This window comes from Wyeomyia smithii, chromosome 1 (assembly GCF_029784165.1).
Source record: "Wyeomyia smithii strain HCP4-BCI-WySm-NY-G18 chromosome 1, ASM2978416v1, whole genome shotgun sequence".
Taxonomy (NCBI): Eukaryota; Metazoa; Arthropoda; class Insecta; order Diptera; family Culicidae; genus Wyeomyia; species Wyeomyia smithii.
In genome coordinates this window covers 71,241,326-71,265,090 of record NC_073694.1, presented here as the reverse complement: position 1 = coordinate 71,265,090, position 23,765 = coordinate 71,241,326, and the positions used below count along the sequence as shown (strand labels likewise).

Below are 23,765 nucleotides of genomic sequence, written 5' to 3'. Positions count from 1 at the left end.
GGACTTCATTCGAGAATAAAAACTTTTGAGCATCACTACTTCTGAAATATTCGTAATTTTATCACAGTTTTATGTAATCCCTAGATTAAAACTCAAGACCATACGTCTCTGCTTTATTGTGTAAGTTTCTTTCCTTTTTTTTTTGAAGTAGAATACTTCTCTCAGGAAGTTCGGCTACATAGGGTTGTGAAATGAAAATCTAAAACCGAAAAAAGTGAAAAATATGTCCAATTTCAAATGCTAATAAATCGGTTAGTATTCGATGGATTTCCTTCGTTCTTACAGCAATAGATTGGAAAATCTTCTAAGATTCTTCCCAAAATAAGATAATTGTAATTTTATTATTCACACTATTGTACTATTGAAAATACTCAAGCCTTTTTTTTTATTCTCGTTTATTTTCCGTCGGTATAGTTCCGCCACTGTTGTGGCCAATCACCGACGCCCAGGGAGGCGACTCCACACCCAGGACCCTAACTCACGACCCGTTTAACGGACCGGCGCCAACGGCTTTACTTCCTCATGCGATGGAAGGCGTGATCCCAGAGATTTTTCGCCTCAGAAAATCTCCCGGTTTCGGCTAGGATTGAATCTAGACCAGTTGGGTTGGTTGTGAGTGGATCACGCCACCTCACAACCATCGACACCTATGTCGGCGGTGGGATTCGAACCCAGGCGTCGAGCGTGGTTGGCGGAGACGATACCAACCACACTAGGCCCCCGCTGCAATAGTCAAGCCTTGTCAAAACGAAAAACTCGACCTCTGATTGGTCGTTATATGCTTGCTTCCCAAGCACGGTCGACAGGATCATATACCTTGCAATTGAAAACATGCTATTTGGCCTATATTGGCCTGTTTCAGCCGGAGCCGCTCATAATAGTTCTAGGCAGCGACAACAGCAGTCGTCCTTCCTTAGCAGCAGCACTAGCCCTGTGGTTGGTCACCACGTCTCAGGAGCCGCGCGGTTTTTCTCAGCGTGTGTCGCCAGACAGCCATTATTCTCCCCGTGTTGGGGCAGCATGAAGATTGCCATCAGGAAATCCAATTTTGGAAATCAAAATGCCTTTTTCAAGGCAAATAAACAAGTCATTGAAAGTTAATAATTTTTGTCAACGCAAGCAAGCATTCTGTGTTGCATCCTAGCAATTTAAATCTGTCGCACCCGTCTAATTTACTGAATGTAAAATAGCTTCCACAGTGCATGTTGTTCGTGTATCTTAATTCCCCCAATGTTAGGACAGCTCAAAAGTTGTAATCAGTAACCGATTTTGTACCGCAAAATGCTTTTTTCAAGGCAAATAAAAAAATAATTGAAGGTTAATAATTTTCTGGCATCAACACAAGCAGACATTCTGTGCGGGATGCAATCAAATTCTGTTGTAGTTGTCTAATTTTAACTTTTACTTTATTTAGTAAACCCCCCACTGTAGGGGCAGCGCAAAGGCTGCGATCAGCATAACCAACTTTGAATAACAAACTGCCCTGTTAGACCGCATTCACAAAGACAGTTAGTTCGACTATGCAGAGCTAATATGAAGTCGATTCAATCAATCAGCAGTAACAGAATTTGGTCGTCTCTCAGTTGCCAAGTTGCAACATGATGCAACACGCAACAACGAGCAAACGAAATCGCTTGATGTTACAAACCGCAATAAGATACGGGTTTAAACCGTTGCGTGTGTGAGAGCACCATCGGTGTTTATTCGCTGGATACAAAAATCAAATGCGAATTGTGGAATAATTTGTCTAAAGAACATAAGGAAATGGTAAACCTGAACTGAAAGGCGTGGCCTATTACGTAGCACCCTTCGGCTATAAAAGTGTGTTTCTGGGAAAACTAGCTACATTCACTAGTCGGAAGGTGAACTGGATGGACCGTCCACAACGTTGACAGCAGTAACAGCAGATATCGGCACTCAGCAGTAATAGGCCATAGCAGCGGGTGGCGCCTGTGGTTGCCTTCAAATTAAACAAATCACTTGCCCTGTGGTTTGTCATCACGTCTCAGAAGCAGCGCGGTTCTTCTCAGCGTGTGTCGCCAGACTGCCATTATTCCCCCACTGTTGGGGCAACGTGAAGATTGCAATCAGGAAATCCAATTTTGGGAATCAAAATGCCTTTTTCAAGGCAAATAAACAAGTCATTGAAAGTTAATAATTTTTGTCAACGCAAGCAAGCATTCTGTGTTGCATCCTAGCAATTTAAATCTGTCGCACCCGTCGAATTTACTGAACGTGAAATAGCTTCCACAGTGCATGTTGTCCGTGTATCTTAATTCCCCCAATGTTATGGCAGCTTAAAAGTTTTAATCAGCAACCGATCTTGAACCGCAAAATGCTTTTTTCAAGGCAAATAAACAAATAATTGAAGGTTAATAATTTTCTGGCATCAACACAAGCAGACATTCTGTGCGGGATGCAATCAAATTCTGTTGTAATTGTCTAATTTTTACTTTTACTTTATTTAGTAAACCCCCCACTGTAGGGGCAGCGCAAAGGCTGCAATCAGCATGACCAACTTTGAATAACAAACGATTAACGTTTATTCACTAAAAATTCATCCAATTCAAAACAGGTTTTGTCTGAGTACAACAATTTGCACAAAAATAATAGGAGGGTTGTGTGCAAAGCCACGACCGCAAGGTTGAAGTAGAATACTTTTACAAGAAAGATGACCCGGCTGCTTGCGTGTCAGTCATTTTGAAGTAGAATACTTCTCTCAGGAAGTTCGGCTACATGAGGATGTGAAATGAAAATCTAAAACCGATAAAAGTGAAAAATATGTCCAATTTCAAATGCTCATAAATCGGTTAGTATTCGATGGATTTCCTTTGTTCATGCAGCAATAGATTGGAAAATCTTCTAAGATTCTTCCCAAATGAAGAAAATTGTAATTTTATCATTCAAACTATTGTACTATTGAAAACAGTCAAGCCTTGTCAAGACGGAAAATTCGACCTCCGATTGGTCGTTATATGGTTGCTTTCCAAACACGGTCGACAGAATCATATACCCTGCAATTTAAAATATGCTTTTAAAATTTATGCAAAATATGCTATTTAAAATAGCGGATAGCAATATAGCATAATAGCAATAGATAGCACACTAGTTGCAGCGGATCTCAGCATCGATAGCAGTTCGGCCAGCGGATGCAAGGGCAGCGGATACCAAAGGCAGCATATAGCGGCCACAACTCTGGCATGGCTACGGATAGCGTAGCAGTTACAGCGGGTACATCAGACCATGACGCATTTATGCAATAATTGAATGAAAATTGCAATTGCAGCAGTCGGCCTTCATCTAGGCTACTAAATGTTTTTGGAAGAGCATAATGAATGGTTATTAATAAACTGCAACTGAGGTTTGATGCAAATGCACAGCAGTGTGATGTTTATTACGATTTGTTGATACTGTGCTTAACAAGCGGTATATACGAAACAAATTCGATTTCAAAATGACTAACACGCAAGCAGCCGGGTTATCTTTCTTGTAAAAGTATTCTACTTCAACCTTGCGGTCGTGGCTTTGCACACAACCCTCCTGTGATTTTTTTATCTATTCCTCCAAGTGGCATTTCTCGAAAACTTAAACCAATGTAGAAAATTGAATTCGTTTTCATACACATGGTAGTGGTAGTAGAAAGCAAACGCTGCTTGGTTGAACAGTGCAGCAGAGTTGTCCGTATCCTCTGTGCGGTAAAGAGAAATTCCAATTTCACCTCACACTCTTCGAACTGTAATGAGACCGCTTCTCACCACGCTGTCGGTGTACGTGCGCGACAATGAGTGTGAAAAAAAAAACAAATAAAAAGCTCTCAACGCTGGGCTGCGCTACAGCGTAGAAAACTACTCCCAAATTCACCAAGGCGAATGAAGATGACCTCCCCGACGCGCGCGCTCCGGTGAGATTTCTAGTGTCGCAGAGCTAGCTGCACGGAAATTTCAGACTAATGAATTCATTATTGCCGGTTGATATTTTTTTACTAAAACATTCTTATTTAGCATTTTACGCGCCGTAATAGCAGACATGAATCCTGGTGTCTTGTCAACTTCAAAAATGAAATTCCTTGATTTTCAGCTTTTACTAAAATGGTGTTTTTTTTTCAATACATGCTTTTCTTGGATGTACCAGGAGGAGTCCAAATGAACATTACCGTTAACAGAGTCTAGAAATAAGACATGAGCAATGTATTCGTGAAAAAAAAAAAAAAACAGCCTAGTCTAACTTAATTGAAATCACAAAATAGACATGTTTTGGCAGATTATTTTCTAAATCCAACCTCGTATTTTATATTTTTAATATATAAATATTTCTTTAACCGTTATGTGCTCGACGGGGTACCCGAATACCATTTTAGGTTTCACAAGACGAAATTTCATAGTTTTATTCTGGAAGAATATTCTTATTGCTGGAAATTCTGTTTTTCGGGGATATGTTCCGAAGCGGAAAAATTTTATATATATTTGAACGGAATCTTACTACTATTGGTTCCAAGTTTATAAAAATATATTCACAGGACATATTAATGGTTTTGGGTGTCATGGAGATATGCTCTCAAAATAGTCATACGGAACAGATTCCACCGGGGCGTCACATACCATCCAATATAAGTATTTTTGAAACGGGGTGAATTCTAAAGGCAGGATAACGACCCCCGACGCCATTTTGGAATTCCAAAATGGCGGCTTACAGTATCTGGAAGGAAACTTAAATGGCCGAATACCATCGAATATGAGTTTTTCCGGAATCGGGACGATGCCCAGAGACCGGAAATCAACATCGGACTCCATTTGAAAATCAATATGGTCACTTCCGGTATCCGGCAAACAGATAAAATCGACCAAATATCACGTAATATAGATACTTTCGTAATCGGGATGCTGTCCAGAGACCTCAAAACGACATCAGACGACCCGGAAGTTACCACCGTGAATTTCAAAATGGCGTGTGGAATTGATTTCCGGTCTCTAGGCCTGGTAGTCAGCCATTTTTGAATCTATTCTAGAAACCGGAAATCGAGCAAGTCATCGTATGCTCGAATCTCGACTGACATAGTTATTGAGATATAACTTATAAACGTTGGCTGGCAAAAATTATTTTTGATTTCACACTATTTTGTAATTAAAGACAATTTTGCTCTAAGAAAATGTTCATTTTCCTTCTCCCGATTGAATCCGTTTCCGTTTCCGCTTTTCCATTCTTTTTTCGTGCTCTGAATGAGAATGTTCAGAAAGAGATTTTATTACGAGGAAAACATTGTGCAAACATTTTTTAAGCAATCGAATTTTATGTTGTTGTAATCAACAGGCTATCGAATCAATAACAAGTAGAACCTGTCATACAAATATACTTTTTATCGATTGGATAAGAGTGAGAAAATAAATCTAATATTTCATATTCGTTGTACACCAATTTGAAATGTCTTATTCCACTTATGCCACATGAAAATTTTCATAAATTACACTAAAATACTCTGTTTTTGGTAATTTTCACAAACCAAATTAACAAGAATGAACAGAAAACTAGCATTCACAGTCATTGGCGTCGAAAAATATTCTTGGCGGAGCACCGATTTAGAATCACCAATGGCGGCGGCGCACACGACTTATCACGTCTGTTACGTACAAAAAAAAAAGCTTTGAATCACTAAGTAGGTACTAGTACACTTTAGTCGATTTGTTCACGGGTATTTTAAATTAGGGCCCTTTATTTATTCTGGATTTACGCGTTTTTTGTTCGCGGAGTTTTTATGCGTCACGTATCTTCCGCGTAAAGAGCGAATTGAGTACATCGATCGTTCATTTTTTAAATAATAACTTCCATTTTACAATTTTGAAAAGCTTGCCCTCATGATCCATATCCTGCCTACGCCCATGTCATGACACAAGTGTTCTTCACATCGGTTCATTTTTAGACTGGCGCTGGAACGCGTTAAACAAAAATTGCTGCAATCTGGTCAAATCTGTATGACTTACAAGATAGAGACCAACTACTGATGTTTCTTCGCACCAGTGTACGCTATAGCGCCGCGCACGGGTGAATGTAGACGAGAGCGCAAGAGAGCAACTTTTTGGAAGAGAATGTAACGCACTCGCACTTTGTTTATCAAGCACTAGCGCACACTCTCGTACGGCATATTTGTCACTAAAAGAAAAGAGTCTCTTTCTCAGTGTGGTGAGTTATGCTCTGTCTCCTCTTTGTTCTTACGATCCTTGCACGTCAGTGGATCGCCTGTGCGAAATGCCAACTCTGCGAGCAGTGACAATGTTGACTCAGTTTTTGTACTGGGATTCAATATTATTGAAAACATTAAATAAATATTTATTTTCACAAGTCTAAATCTTCAACCTAAACCTAAATTCGCTGGAAAAGCGAGAAGGTTTGCTTTTCTGATTAAGTTCTGGAAAAATCTGTTACTACGAGAAATTTTCCTTCGCATAGGCTGTTCCAAGAATTACAATAGATAAAATTTGACTTGTTTTGCTGAATGAAATCATGCTTTCGGGCTACCGGGGTCGTTTCTATGAATGCGTCAGGAAAAGTTCTACCATCTCTGACGTTACGTTTTCAAGTTACATCTTTCTTGCGTCATTCATATTTTTTGCGTGGGAACTTTCACATGTTGATTTTTCTACGACCTTCAGAAGAGCTTCAGAAAAGTTTTAAGCGTAAAAATTGCATTAATTTCGGATCGTTACATATTTTATAATCGTTTGAATATGTGAAAATCATTATTTGACCTATAAGCGTTTTTGGAACGTAATTTAATTTGGTTGTTTTTTTCTTATGGAGCGATTTTAATCTTTTTGACATATGTTTATTTTCTTTGCTATTTCGAAACTTTTCTCCTTTTTATTCATTATTTCAGCCTTCAACCTTTGGTAATAAATTTAATTCAATTCTATTTCTGGATTTATTGAGCGAATTAAGCATTTTATATTTTCTGTTTTGATTTGCGTTTGCCTTCAGAAACTCTTTTTGAATATTTTGGGTCTGTCGGATTATTATGTAGGATAATTTTCTGTCTTTTATGTATGTTTTCGGAGACTTTTCTCTTAGGCTTTCATGTCCTTCGGATACATCTTTTGACAGTTTCAAGTAAAACTATTTTTGGACTTTTGGTTGGTCGGATATGTGATTTTTCGTGTGAACTGGGCCGATTTGTTTGCTCATGTATTAGGTACGTAACTAAGCTCTCGCTATAAATGCCATCAGTAGAAATTGCTTGTCGATTTTGACATATCTGAAATGTGATGTACCAAGTGTCATATAATTCAAGTTGTGTGAAATGACTACTTTAAGTGAACAACGTTTGTTTTGGTCGCTTTAAAGAGTGCAATTTAGTTGTTGACGACTGTCCGCGTGGAGGAAGGCCAAAAACTCTTAAAGTTGCTGACTTAAAGAAATTTCTCAATGAGGATCCATGCCAATCGCAGGAACAGCTTGCTTTGATATGAGGAGTTACTCGCTTAGCCGTTTCCAAGCAATTGCACACTTTGGGAATGATTCAAAAACAAGTAGCTTGGATATCCTATGTTCTGAAGCCAATGGACATTGAACGTTGTTTTTTTTTGCCTGTGAAAAACTGCCCCAGTGGCAAAAAGGAGGGGTTTTCCACACCGCATCGTGACGGGTAATGAAGAATATATTTTGAATATACAAGTTGCGAAGGTTGCACTGGTCAATGAAAGCGAGAAAATGCCCTATGGTTCGTTCTACAAAAATTAAATGTTATAACTGTTAACCATGTTTGTGAATTTTTTGTCCGTCAAAAAACCGCAAAGTAACTGCTCCTCGAGCTCGTTTGTTTTACGTTTGCTTACGAGAAAACTTCATTCGAGGTTTTTGAAAACTTAACGCCCTTTCGACTTGGCTTGGAGCACTAAAATACACAAGAATGGTTTAAAAACATTGATCTCTCATTTTTCCTGTTTGAGTTAAAGGATTTTTTTCACGCTTTTATCAACCATTTGTCAACACAGATTTGACTGAGCTAATTGTTCCAGTTTGCGGTTAGCAGTGCTCACCGCAAGAGGCTACCAAAAACACAATTGTGCCCAGGAGAATTTTTTCGAACATTTCCCACAAAAAATCGGCTGAACTGAATACACAATCCATTATTCAAACAGTATCAATCTACATCATTAATCATTCTACTAGTACATAAACAAGAAATCAAATAAAACAGGCTGAGTTTGATTAAATGGCGCACGTTGTAACCTCGAATATCGATTTCAAGCGGGCCTTTTATGAACAGAAATCTGCCAAATATAGAGATATGATGTACGATAAAGAGATACAGTGATAAATTATTCCAGTGAAAAAAGACACTTCCCACGTCCCACGTGGTAAAATGCCCTCACCGAAATCTGTGTAGGCTGCGTAGATTTTTTCCCGAACAAAAATGACATAAAGATTTTTTCCCTCTAAACCGCGTGACATAGTTTCTGCTTACGTTCAGAACAGATTCACACAGCAAAAAAAAAAAAGAAAAAACAACAACCAAGCGGCAGTCACAATAAAGCGAATGTTTCGGCCCCCTTTTCAGAGGCGACAATTTTATGTGTGACAAGTAATAAAAATTTAATTTAGCTTTGCGCGGGTCCCATTTACCGACGCTTTGCTTTTTCCGTCCGGAACCAAAACAGGCTCATCTTCCAGTGGGAGGATGCAAGTGGGGCGAATAATGGATAAAATGAGGCCAGTGAACCGTTGCTCTCGTCGCCGCCGCCACCGCCGACGTCGCCTTTTTCTTTACGCCTTAGGTAGGAAAGATGCGAACGAAAACGAATATCATTCTGGCGTTGGCGTACTGTTGGGTTGAGCTAAACTGATGAATGATATGCTCTCCCTGGGGGACTTCAGGCGGGGGCAAGTCTGGGAAGGTATTTTGCCGTACCGCAGTTGTTTTTTCCTTCGCCTTCTATCCGATAATATGTTTACCAACAATTGTAGAGTTTTTGGCTTCTGTACATTCATCGGCTTGCCAGTGTATTACGGGTAGCCGTGCTTTGGCGAAAGTTCGGAATGCGTTCAATAAACTCATTAAAAAACAATTACTTTCGCTTGAAATGCGTTGCTTTGGTAGTGAATTTGAAACTTATTCTGTTGGTGTACTGAAACTTTGTTGCAACGAAACTCACTACCTAAGAAGAAATGCATGTTTTACCGCAGTGGCACTTACCGAAGTCACAGAAGGTTTTGAGATTGTCAAGTTTACATTTAAAGTGTTTTTCACCGAAGTTTTTGTTAGAATTTGTGTATTTCTTTTGTGTATAAAGGGGGCCGAAACATTCGCTTTATTGTGTATTTGTGTGTGGAGCTATTGCAGGATGTTGTACCACTCGGAAAATAAAACGGATTCAACAAAATGCGTTCAAATTTTTCAAATATAGAGTAATCGCTTCTATATTCATCTCAGTACCTATATTCATCTCATCACACCTTTTTGATCAATTTATCGTCAAATTTTACCATATTTTCAACGTTAAACTTTCAACCACTTGACAAAATCGAGAAGCAAATAAATTTACTTTCAAAAATTTGTAGAAATTTGACGGTAAATTGATCAAGCGAGAGAAATAAGATGAATATAGGTGCACTTAGCTGTTGAGATGATTAATGGAACGATTACTCAATACTCAATAATTTGTTTACACTGGCTATGTTAGTAGCGTCGACGTTATAGAGATAGATATCTCAAGAAAAATCACGACATTAGAATCTAAACATAAGAATACGTCTTTATTTAATAGGGTGGCATGCTGAAAAAAGTGTAATGAAAACGTGCCCTATTGAATGCATCCTTTGTTACTGTCACTAAAAGGACTTTGGCTACCAATGCCTTTATTGAAAGGTGAAGGTTGAAACTTAGTGGAAAGGATAGGATTAATCGGGCTTTCTCAGTCTGTAGATCTTCGCAGTTGGTCTGCATAAATTGCCCAAAGTTTTGGCCGTTTTTGGTGGCCTTTTTCAAGGGAAACTGTATTTGGTAGTGAAAATGTTTAGGTACATAGTACACTACAATGTCACGCAAGAGTCACACACTTTAGTTATGTCGTACTTATCTGGTTGGTTATTTGCCTAAAGTGAGTGACTCTTGCATTACATAATTTCGTACTATTCACCGAAACATTTCCACTTCCCTTGAAAAAGGCCACCAAAAACGGCCAAAACGTCGGGCAATTCATACAGATTGTCGTATAATATCTTCAAAAAGACTGTTAAAGCCTTTGCACAGATTTTACAATATTGTACTATTAGTATTTTTTTTTTGAATCATTACGACTAATTTTTGATAGAAGCTTTTGTAAAATTGTTGGCAAATGACTGAACACGTGTAATTTGAGACCCTAATGTGGCCATTCACCTCTGTCCAGCAACTTCTATCCCAACCACCACGTGGTGCCGACCGGAATACGAGTAACCTTAGTTGAGATCGGGTAACCAACCCCCGGTGGAAACTATGGTCGTATACTGACTGGGAAGCGGGTCGTACGCGGCTATATCCCCATATTAGGGGCGGCGTACAACAGCCTCTGACCCGGAGCGGGCGGCTGAATTATGGAATGCTGTATCCCGCCAGCTACACCTCAGATGGTAGCCCCATCAGCAGGATGAAGGTATCGTGACCTTGGTAAGGTAGCATACCGAAACCTTTCCTCAACCACAAAAAAACCTATTTAGAAATACGGAACGGATCGATCGACAAAGACCTAGGCTACGAACACGGGAAAAGATTAGGGTAAACGATTGAAAATCGGGTACTTGGAACGTCCGATCTCTCAATGAACCGACGCGGGCTGGCTTACTTGCTCGAGAACTACAGCGGCAGGGAGTCGAAATCGCAGCGATTCAGGAGGTGTAGTAGACCCTATTGCACGCACTTCTTTCAAGTACCACATCTACTACAGTGGCGGCAAAGCAGCGGGACGAGGCGTCGGTTTCGTAGTGCTGAAAAATCAGAAAACAAGAGTGGAGGCCCGTAGATGACCGTATATGCGTGGTGAGGATTAAGGATTAAGGATTAATTCTTCAACTACAGTTTAATCAACACCTACGCACCGACAAACGACAAATCCGATGAAGTCAATGATGAGTTCTATGACAAGCTTGAGCGAATTTATGACGAGTGCCCAAAACACGACGTAAAAGTCGTCATCGGAGACGCAAACGCACAGGTTGGGAGGGAGGAATTCTCCGTCCGGTCATTGCAAGGCATAGCCTCCTCACGTCAACCAATGAAAACGGCCTGAGGCGGATAAACTTTGCCGCGGCCAAAGGAATGGCAATATGTAGCTCCTGTTTTCCACGTTTAAATATTCGGAAACACACCTGGAGGCATCCAAATGGAGAAGCCTGCTCCCAGATCGATCACGTACTGATTGATGGTCGGCACTTTTCGGACGTTACTGATGTTAGGTCTTTTCGGGCACCAAACATTGACTCTGACCATTATCTCGTCGTTTGTAAGATCCGCGCACGGTTGTCGAACGTGCTGAAATCTCGCACAGAGAGGACGACGCGTTTCAACATTTAGCGGTTGAAATCTGATGGCGTAGCAGCAGAATACGCCAGAGAGCTGGATCAACAGATCTCAGAACAGCAGGAGGAAGGAGTGGAAGACATAAATGGGCTGTGGAGCAGTATCCACGGCGCCATCGAAACGACTGCGATTGAGGTGGTAGGTACGACGCGTGGAAGACGGCTAAATGGCTGGTTTTGCGGCTACGCGTCAGAAAAGAGAGAGGTACAGGGGCCAAGAGCTGCCGAAAATAGAACCCACCGTCGGAAAAAGCGCGAGTACGAGGAGCTGGTGCTTGTCGGCGCAGAGGACAGCTATGCTCAAAACGACGTGCGAAGATTCTATAGAACTGTTAACAGAGTCAGAAGCAGGAATTCCCCCTGCCGGTCATGTGTAATGACAAGGACGGCAACCTGCTTACTGAAAAACCGACGGTTGCAACCAGATGGAAAGAGCATTTTCAGGTGCTATTGAACGGTGAGGAGCCGGATGAGCAGAGCAGGAACAGGATGACACTTATGAGTGACGAACAAGCTGTGGAGCCACCAACACAGGAAGAGGTGAAAAAGGCGATTAGTGAGCTGAAAAACGGGAAGGCCGCTGGGAAGGACGGTATCCCGGCCGAACTTATAAAAGCGGGAATAGAGCGGCTGTACCATGCTATTCACCAGATAATACTAAGGATCTGGGCGGATGAACAAATGCCGAACGACTGGTTGGAAGGCCTCATATGCCCTATCTATAAAAAGGGCCATCGATTGGATTGTGGCAACTATCGAGGCATAACGTTGCTCAACTCCGCATATAAAGTGCTCTCCCGTATCCTGTTCTTCAGATTGAGTCCGTTAACGGAATCCTTCGTTGGCAAATACCAGGCTGGTTTTCGACAAGGGGCGTTCCACGACGGATCAAATCTTCACCCTGCGACAGATCCTCGATAAGTTCCGGGAGTACAACTTACCGACTCACCATCTGTTTGTGGATTTCAGGGCGGCATACGACTCAGTTAAAAGATACGAGTGGTTTCCCTACGAAACTAATTAAGCTGAGTCGTATGACGCTGGAGGGAACGAAATCGTTCGTGCGTATAGTTGGCGAGACATCAGCCGCTTTCGTAACGTTGAATAGACTGAAGCAGGGCGATGCGCTTTCCAACTGGGAGTCCCTGTGGTGTTGGTGCTGAGGTGGAGATAGATGGGGAACGATTTGAAATGGTTGACGAGTTTGTTCATCTTGGTACGCTTGTGATATGTGACAACGATATGAGCCGTGAAGTGAAACGACGAGTTGCAGCTGCGAACAGGGCCTTCTACGGACTACGTAACCAGCTAGGGTCCCGTAGTTTGCAAACTCGCTCAAAACTAGCGCTGTAAAGGACGCTGGTGGCCCTTTACGGACATGAAGCATTGACGCTGAAGGAAGCTGATCGACGAGTGCTCGGAGTTTTTGAATCGATACTTGGTGGTAAACTAGAAGATGGAGTGTGGCGCAGACGCATGAACCACGAGTTGTACCAGGTATACAAACATACTGATAAAGTGAAGGTAATACACTGCCCCTGTTTACATAGTTGACGTAATAACCAACACCATCATTGCGAGAAAAACGCGTTTTTGTTATTTTAACCCAAATAATTATATTGAGATACAATTTCAACAAAATAGTCTGTCAATTTTATGAAGATTGATGTTTGAATAGAGGCCCCATGGATTATACGAGTCTGCCCATGGTAATTAATCCAGAAAAACCGCGACGCCAGTTTATTCGAATAAACATGAATTTTTCTCGCAGATTGTTCACATAGCTTGCCGTAAAATCTCGACTCCTTCCTGCTCTGCCTCGCAGTTGAATTAGTTTTATCGATCGTGTTCCGGTCAAACGTCAGTTATTGTCCATCGGCAGTTTCAATTAGACAAATACGCACAAACACATTTACAAACCCACACACATACACACAAACACATGTACAAAAACTTACATTTACGCTAAGGTGGGTAATCGTTACAAAGAAAAATGCAAACTTGACAGCACAGAGCCAGAACAAACTCTTTTTTTGTTCAATTTTGGCCCCCATACAATGCTAAATCTGCCGAATATGGATTACTCGTGCCTCTGATTGGTGCATTACATATACATGTACATGAATTTGTATGAAAATCTGTATGGGAAAACTTTTTCGCATGTTTCTTCCTAGAGAACTATCGATCAATCCACTTCCGGTAGTGTCAGGATTGTTTGGGGCCCCAAAAAGAACCATAAAAACGTTCTGGCAAATCGATTAAATTTATCCACCATAATATACACACACGTTTTAATTATTTCATCTGATGCAAACATCCACTAGTAGGGGAAAAGGATACGGTGACTTTAGACCTGCTTGAGGCTGAGTGTTTGTAAAAATATTAATTTACAATACAAGAATTTAATCCCTCTTTCCCCATTTCCCCTTTCCATGGGATATTTGTCGAATTAAACGACTTAACTTAGACAAACAGACAGTAGTTAGACAGTCGAGTAAAACGACTTAACATAGGCAATTGTACCTTGTATGGAGTGACGCCAGTTTTTGCAACCAATTGGCAGTTACGCCAAAACGTTTTTCCAATATTTTTCAAAAGTTTTAGAACAAAATAGTTTTCTTTTCATTTGTAGTGTATGTATCTTAGGGAAAGGAAGCTGAATCAACGAAAAAGTGCATTTTGGTCATTTTGGCTCTTACGTCAACTATGAAAACAGGAGTAGTACAGTGGGGCAGGCTTCAGTGGGCTGGACATGTAGCCAGAATGCCTGAAGAGAGAGCCGCCAAAACTTTCTCAGTATAGGTAGGCCTTGGAAGCGGTGGATGTGCGCGGTGGAAGAAGATGCACGATCTGCTGGTGTACGAGGAGACTGGAAAACGGCTGCCCAAGACAGAAGAAGCTGGACATCTCTAATTCGTTCGATCCTAGACCGGTGAACGGTCCGTTAGCTACAAAGTAAAATAAAGTAAATCCTCACTAATACATTCTTAACCTTTGCTTTCAATTGAAACTCATTTCATTCTGTTTTCGAACACTTTAGCTGCCAAAACTAATGCAAGAGCAATCGAGCAGTTTTCATACGACTCTCATAGCGTTCGAACATGAAACAAATGTTTTTCAATTGAAGATGAAGGTAAACCGCGTCGCTATTACTTGACGATTGTCAATTGCAAATGACTTGTCAGGCTGTGATGGTTACTGTGGAAGAAGTGGGTTGGTTGCATTTAGTGTAATCTCTTATCGTGTTTGTACGATGTGTGTAAGATGTTGTAAAGTTTCTTGAGATCGACACTCCGTCACTCAATTCACCAAAAAGCAGGGCCAGAAGCAGACAGCAGAACAGCGAGCAACAGCCAGGCCTCTGAAGATGACTGTCTTTCCGTGACGGCAAATTTAAATCTAGTTCGGCTCTCAATGTATTGAACAGCTCTACCTTCTTGTACGTAAACAGTCCGACAGCGTCTGATGACAGCACTCACATGCAATGCTAAACGGGCTGTTATTTTTCATCTCCTTATCTCGGTGGGCTCTTCCAAGCTGTCAAGCAACACAAGACAGCTTCGTTGCCTGTGTAAGGCATAGTTGTATGTGAGAATAGCTCATTCATGAGGCTGTAAGAGTAGAAAGAGAGAGCAGCCGTCAGTATAGTTTCACACCACCGTTTTTTCCGAAGCCTGGCAACAGCAACCTGTAGCCAGAAACGTCAATTCAAAGGGTACTTTCTTCGGGGCAGTAATAACACCGGTAAGTCATTTTAGATTCACTAGACTAATCTTGATTTCATTCACTTTGTCGTTTATTTGAGGTGATCTAATCCACTTGACAATTTAATGGAAACCGATCTACACCCATCTAAACTACTCTATAAGTTTTACCCAATGTAGTGGACTTGTAGAGTGTAGCCTGAGCAAAATGGCATCACGTAGAGTGTGCTCAACTACACGGTGCGTTTAATGTCAAATTCTATACAATTCTAAGCAACTATACCTAACCTGAACATCACCATCAGCTCAGGTAAATAGACATTTTCAATCAACACAAATTGTACGTTTTGTTTTTCGAGTGGCACAAATAAAAAATTTTGACAACTCGAGTAAGTTTATCTAAACCAGGCTGAACACCAGTGGCTACCTCAACGGAACTCGGGGCTCATTTGCGACAAGTTTCAAGCGACCAGAGACGATATATTCATTTGTCTGGCAAATCTTGAGATCCTTCTGGGGCTCGTGCAAATGATCTGTTCCACCTGTGCTAAAACTGCTGATGTATTTACTGCAGTTTGATGGAAAGGTTTCGCTGGTCTTGTTCTGGCAGTACATACAGTGTGGTTCCCAATAAGAAGTGAGCCGGTATCAGCGCAGAAAAATCGTTAGAGTCTTCGATAGCCGTCGCGAGTTCATGCTCGATTTGTGCCAAAATCATGGCCATGTCTTCGAAAGACAGTCGAATGTTACTTAACTGACGATGAAGATGTTCTATCGCCTTTTCAACGCTGCCTCCCAAAGGCTACCAATGTGGGGAGCTTTGAAGGATGTCATGAGCCACGTGTGTTGATAACCATCTGCGAGAAAAATCACAGGAGGGTTGTGTGCAAAGCCACGACCGCAAGGTTGAAGTAGAATACTTTTACAAGAAAGATAACCCGGCTGCTTGCGTGTCAGTCATTTTGAAATCGAATTTGTTTCGTATATACCGCTTGTTAAGCACAGTATCAACAAATCGTAATAAACATCACACTGCTGTGCATTTGCATCAAACCTCAGTTGCAGTTTATAAATGACCATTCATTATGCTCTTCCAAAAACATTTAGTAGCCTAGATGAAGGCCGACTGCTGCAATTGCAATTTTCATTCAATTATTGCATAAATGCGTCATGGTCTGATGTACCCGCTGTAACTGCTACGCTATCCGTAGCCATGCCAGAGTTGTGGCCGCTATATGCTGCCATTGGTATCCGCTGCCCTTGCATCCGCTGCCCTTGTATCCGCTGGCCGAACTGCTATCGATGCTGAGATCCGCTGCAACTAGTGTGCTATCTATTGCTATTATGCTATATTGCTATCCGCTATTTTAAATAGCATATTTTGCATAAATTTTAAAAGCATATTTTAAATTGCAGGGTATATGATTCTGTCGACCGTGTTTGGAAAGCAACCATATAACGACCAATCGGAGGTCGAATTTTCCGTCTTGACAAGGCTTGGCTATTTTCAATAGTACAATAGTTTGAATAATAAAATTACAATTATCTTCATTTGGGAAGAATCTTAGAAGATTTTCCAATCTATTGCTGCATGAACAAAGGAAATCCATCGAATACTAACCGATTTATGAGCATTTGAAATTGGACATATTTTTCACTTTTATCGGTTTTAGATTTTCATTTCACATCGCTATGTAGCCGAACTTCCTGCGAGAAGTATTCTACTTCAAAAAAAAGTCCGATCGCTGCTAAAAACGCCGATCTGAAACCAACTCAATGTCAACAGCTTTAGTTGAAATACAAACGCAGATGTTCAACACTGGGTCAACCACAAATCATGCATAAACATTTTATCCCGAATGACGTCACGGACAATTAATTCTAGAGGATCGAGAAGCTGCTAAAATGGAATATAGAATTGATCATTCAATCTCTAGCGCTAATCCAGCTAGATATTTTCGATTCGAAACGAAGTTTATCTGTCTCGCTGCTAGTTCCTAGTGTGACGCAACACCCCGCGAAAATTCCCCAATGTTTCGTCACGATGCATGAGAATTTAGCCTTTCGCTGAGTTTTAGTTAAATCAAATAAAAAGTAAACTGGAGCATTGGCTTGCTACCGGGTTTACTTAACACGCAACACTTTTCAATAACAGCGAGCACGCAATCCTTCTGTTATCGACCAGCTGCTGGAGTGTCCTCGTGGCCAGGAAAGAAGATGGTGCTAGACCGTATGTGACGGTAAGTAACTCGTAGGTCCCTATTGACTCAAACTCGTTGAATCGCCACAGAATGCTTTGTTACGGTGTATCTATAGATTGAATTGGAACCTGCCAGCAAATTTTCGAAATCTGAGGACAATCGACAGTGAGTCGTCCTGTGCAAACGGCTCCATGAAAAGATCATACGCACCTTTGTCGTGAGGCTGGTTTTTTTTCACGACTGGGTTACCAAAATAAAAATTACTTTGTTTTTATTTTGTTTGTACTTAATTCTTTGTTTTTTTCTTTGGAGCGAAACGTTTGAATACCTTGTTTCGAACCGAAGCGAGTTCCTCCATTCTACCAGCTCACCTCGTTTAGACCTGGAGTCTAACTAACCACACCAGGGGAGATTCATTGCGTTATCATTAATCAACTCTGGTGATTTCTCGAGTTTTGTTAAAAAAATGTTCCAATTCTATAATATTTCACATCGATCAATTCCATGACCAAAAAAAACAAAACCCAAAACAAACAGACGCCATGTTGCCAAAAATATTGGTTACATAATGTTTGACAGATATAACAAATTTTTTTATTCCACTGTGTGCGGGCAAAACTGCCGAGGAATAATAAAACGTCATCGCCATTTAAGACGCAAGTAAGAAAGAGATGCCAGATAATTGTTTACGAACTTAGCACGTGCAGTGGTGGGTTGAAGCTGACAAATTTTTCAGTGCGCTTCGGGCAGCACGGCAGGTCAAAACTGGGTTAAAATCGAGCGAATTTGTTCGCTTGTTTTTGACCCAGTATTACCCCTGGCGTGTTGCCCGAAACGCACTGTAAACTTTGTCAGGTTTAGCCCACCACCACACGTGCTTAGTTCGTAAACAATTATCTGGCGTCACTTTCTTACTCGCCACGTAAATCGTGGATTCATTTCTTTATTCCTGGTAGATTTGCACTGACCGAGGGGAATAAAGAAGAAATGATGTAAGATGTTATCAATTAAAAGTTATCAATATCGGTACTCTTCTCTATCAATACCAAAACACTCCATAGTTTTGTCCTTAGTAACGATAAAGAAGTTATCAATGGAAATACATATCCTCTAACATAAAGGTCATCTTCAGTCCTACCTCAAATGTATACTGTTCACTATTTATAATTAGCTAAGCCCTCTGTTACGTGTTAAAACGTGATTAACCCCAAAAACATGAACACAATCATTAACGAAAAGTCGTGATTGCAAGAAGAAAACATTGCTCTTCGCTTGTGGATCGATTTCGTGCAAAGTGAAACAACCTCTGTTTGGATTGAGTCTGTACGATAAACATAACAAAAACAACCTCTGAACTAACGAGAACGGTAAAGGATTGCGTGAAAATGCGTGCACGCGAGCTTTCCACCTTGTGATGGGAGTTACATATTATGTCTACAGACTATTTTCATTTATTTCTTTAAATACTGTTATGGTTTTTAATGGGGTAACGTGCAACATCTGATCTAGTTTCAAATAAAAAATAATAGAGTCTACGTAATTTGATTAGTTTATTTTACTCAGCGTTTGCTTCAGAAGAAAGCTTAATCGTTCGGTTATTAATGATGCGCTTTTTATGAGACTTGAACAACAAGTGGTCGGCGTGCGATCAGACCGAACCAAGCGCCATTTTTTTGAAAATTGAGTTTTTAACACTAGTGGATGTTAAAATTGATAATCTATCTTTCATGTTAAAACGAAATCATTTGAACAGTTTAAAATGGTATTATAACAAAGGTTCTCTGCAGCAGTTTGCAGGAAGCATACGGGGTGAGTAAACTTCGATCGCCGATTACTCGAAGTAATGTTTCTGACGCTTGGTTCTGTCTGATCGCACGACGACCAAGTATTGCTGAAAATTTTATTATACTGAAATTTATTTTACCTTTTGTTGATTAGGGATTCCGTCAATCTGAACAAAAAAGGGGTGTTTTTCAATTTCCATTATATTTAATTAAGTCTAAGTTAACTCTACCTCTTTGTGTATTGTACAGACATTTTGCAGTAACAAAAAAAATATTAAAACTACTAGCTTGAAGATAATGTTTATGAAACGCTTGTTTGTAACCAATTCAACGTTAATAGATCATTTGCAAGCAGGTAATTAATTGGTCATCGTTGGGCGGCTTAAACCGGCTCCAAATATAGCCGTCTGTTTCCTGGGATGCGGGTGGGATAATTAAAGTGAACAGTCACTCCGATTAATTGTTGCTCACAAAAAAAAAGAACAAACTCAATGAAAACCGTGTACTACCAATTAAGGGTCAATTATGATACAGATATGCATTTTCTACTGTTAAATGACTAAATAGGTTTGCATTGAAAAATGTCCAGTCATGATATATCACCCTATTGTTAGATTTACATCACTGAGGTTTCGCTGGTTAAAACTTGTTTCGGTTTATTATCCAAAAGTGACTTTTTATCACAGAAAAGACAACCCGTGTGTAACATCATAAAAATGCAATGAAAAATGCTACTCACCTCCGGAAGTCCCTACTCCAACAGGCGTAAATAACCGGGTTCATGCTGGAGTTGATCCACCCGAGCCAGGTGACCACGGCGGATACGATCTCCTCGTGGGCTATGCACTGTATGCAGAACCCGGACAGCAGATTCACCACGAAGAAGGGAAGCCAGCAGACGATGAACACTCCCATCACGATGCCGAGCGTTTTGGCAGCTTTCTTCTCTTTGGCGAATTTGGCCAGCTTGCGTGATAGGGAGAAATTTTTCCCCATGTGAGTACGATGCCGCGCGCCAAGACCATTGTTCTGCAGTGCGGACAGCGGTTCTTCGTCCGGCTCTTCCGGCGTGGAGGTTGCCGTATGCTGTTGGTGGTCTTGTTCGTGCTGCTGGTGTTGCTGTTCACGGCGGTGGTTCGGCCTTTCTCTGGTGGTTCCACCACGGTGTATCCTCAGTGTTAGCTGCAGTTCACCAGATGCCATCAAAACCTGCTTGGTGCCAAGCTTGAGCGATCGGGTTTGTATTGCTGCGGCACGGTAGATTCGACAGTATGTGAACACCATCACCAACAGTGGAAGATAGAACGATATGGTGGAGGAAAACACCAGATAGCCGAGATGTTCGGTGAATGTACACTTGAAAGGAGGCATGTCACCTTCCCGGGCTGCCCGCCACCAGACGATCGCCGGGAAGCTGATTGCACTTGAGCAGATCCACACCGCAGCTATCAACGCCGCTGCTTTTCTTCGAGTCATTTTCATCGGATAGGAAAACGGGTCCGTTATGGCCCAGTACCGATCGAGCGATATTACGCAAAGGTTCAAAATGGAAGCGGTGCTGAACAAAACATCCAGAGAACGCCATATATCACACCAATCTTCGCCGAAGAACCATGTATTCTGCAATACTTCGTAGAGAGCAGAGAAAGGCATCACCACCAGTCCAACGAGGCAATCGGCAACGGCCAGACTAGTCACGAAGTAATTGGTTGCCGTGTGTAGATACCGTTCTCGGATAACAGCCAGTATGACCAGCGAATTACCGAACACGGTCGCGAAGGAAAACAGAAATAGAAAAGCTAACAGTCCGACCCTGTCGTTTGGCAGGGCCTCCAGGTACTTTGAGAAGTTCGGTTCTGTGGCACAGCAGTTCACCACGTCCAGTGTCACCGAGATTTCACCACCTCCCGACGATACATTGTAGTAGGTAAGATTGCTTAACCTAATAAGTTGCGACAGTTCCCAGTAGAAATCAGTTGCATTATTCATTATTATGTGCTCTGGGCAAGGAGCTGAATTTAGTTTCAGTGATTCGTGCCGATCTAGTTATTGCTCAGGGTTTCTATTGGTGACCGTTTATCAAACTGCAATCCGATTACCATCAACGATGAATTGCTTATACAATTAGATTTATGAAATCATCATTTTCCGGCTATCACCCGTGTTAATTTGGCGGCAATTACGTTTAATTGGTTTTATCATTAGTTGTAAACCCTCGACGATGACCGTGAGTAACGATAGTGGTGTAATTTTGGTTTTCCATGCCAGCAGAGCCAACGCTGCTGAATGTGGCAACTGGTTGTATTTCCGACTGTCGTACAGCCCACTGAAGAAGGCTAGGACCCGAAACTCTACTGCACAAATTTCACAAGCCATTTGGCAATCGAATAAATCACTATTATGATGATAACACCGCGATGATGATGGTGCAGCATTTTTTTCCCTCTGCCGAACTTCTTCGGTCCGCTATGCCTTTGCTGGAAAGCTTGGTCGTTCGGCTTCTGGTTGTGCGCCCTTCTGGCGACGGGTTGGTCGTCCGAGGCCTGCAATGAAAAATTTAAACGCGAAAAAGGAATAAATACAGGACTGCTGGGGATTCCGGGCGTGGGCACTAATATATTCAAGCGAAGAGAAGAAAAAGGCAACCGAGGAAGCGCAAAATGGCAGTGAGTTGGGGCAGACCGGGGGCACTTTAAGTTACACTATGCTATAGCGATTATTTCTTCATTTTCATAATTCAACTGCCAAGTCATGACCGACGTTCGGCTGTTGCAACGGAGCAGATTCGGCCGAAAATTTATAGGGCACTTTTTTGTTGTAGACAAAATTGTAAATATTCTAACGATCACTTAACCGATAACTCCGTTGGTGTGGACTGAGTTGTTTTTTTCTAGAAGCGTATTGAAAAAATCAGATTTTTTTTTTTCAGATGAAGCAGCACTGCCGAAAGTGGTTTGGTGTAAGGAAAGGCATATGTAACAATGGCATTGGGTGAAGGTTCTATATAATCCAAACAGAAAACACATACATAACTTGGGGAAAATCAGTTAATCAGTTCCTTAAGTTATGTATATGTTTTCTGTTGAAATTATATACCCGTTTAATTCATGTTTGTGCTAATCCAAGTCTCATTATTATTAGGTCAAAGAAATAAGTTTTAAATCTGACTATTATATAATTATGTTTATTATCAAAAAACGACCAACTAGAGTGTAAGTTCATGCGTTTTTGTTAGTTGTTAGTACTTGTATTAATTGTAATTTAATTTTTAGTAACCTTTGAAAAAGGCCTAAGCCGAAGGTCGAAACGTAAGGATAAACATAATTTAGCCGTTTGATTCCCAAGACCGAGCAAGCTAATCTTTTGTAGATTTTGCAGACAAAAATATGATTCAAGTTTTTTTAAAAATTTATTTTAAATTCTATTTTTTATCTTTTCTTTAATTTTTTTACAGTGTAGGTATTTTTTTTTGGAAGGATAAAACTACTATTTTCACTTCTGCCGAAGACGTCACACCGATCAAACAAACCGTCCTGGCATTCTTACACAAGTTTACTTATTCTCAAAAATTAGTCATGATTGAAAAATATTCCTAGTGAAGCTCCAACCAAATCGAAAACGGTCGATTAACATCGTTGTCTTATGTGGCTTGAAGTTGCTTTACTGATCCTGTCAAGCATTTGGGTCTTGAAATAAAACAACAAACAGTTGTATGCGTGATGGTTTCACCCCATGTATAGTGGGCGACTTTATTCCCGGTGGAAAATTTTCATATTCCACCGAAAAAGTAGTCAAAATTACATGATTGCTTACGGCTTACGATATTTTCGAAAGAAGACAGTTTCAGGCAAACGTATATTCACGAATAAAACAATAGATTTTTAGACAAAAAAATCTAAGGTCCCGTAGCCCCAAAACAATATCGCATTGACCGGTTGCCAGCTGAAATGTTGTTTTTGTTTATTTCACTATATCAAGTTATTCCAGACATCCGTTTGGTGGATAAACGAACAAACCCGATCTTTTCGTTCTTATTAGGCTACTATTCTACTTTTACTAAACTCAACCGCAACCGAAGTAGTCCCTTCCATCTCACTTTCCCTCTCACCGCACTCTGCTGCTATTCAGTCAGCATTATATTCTCCTATTGCTATCCTTCCTTCTTTCTTCTCCTATTGCTATTCCTATAAAAAGTAGGAAGGTGGCATCAAAGACACGACCTCACTACGTAGGACTACGGTATTTTTCTATATTTTTTCACCTAACAGTGCATTTTTATTTGCTGAGACATTAGAGCGCTTTGAACAATAATTAATATAAATAAAATACATGAGTGAAACCTTATTTATATTGGCATCTCCACTTCGCAGATATTTGAATTAGAAATACATTTGTTCATAGCTTGTAATGACAAGACAAACATTTGAATTAGTGAATTCGATAGATACTCCCTTTCTCAGTAAACAGCAAATACGAACCAATCGGCCGTAGATGACCGTATATGCGTGTTGAGGATTAAGGGTAAATTCTTC

The 23,765-nt window shown here is 40.7% G+C and overlaps 1 protein-coding gene across 1 annotated transcript in view; it reads right to left on the bottom strand.

The window, feature by feature from the left end:
- LOC129733287 (dopamine receptor 2-like) overlaps positions 1 to 23,765 on the bottom strand; it is a 411,353-nt gene that overhangs the window by 246,415 nt on the left and 141,173 nt on the right. The window contains exon 3 of the mRNA XM_055695059.1: positions 19,973 to 21,776. Within this exon, the coding sequence (XP_055551034.1) occupies positions 19,973 to 21,222 (1,250 nt within the window). The 5' untranslated portion in view covers positions 21,223 to 21,776. The remainder of the gene's footprint in view (positions 1 to 19,972; positions 21,777 to 23,765) is intronic.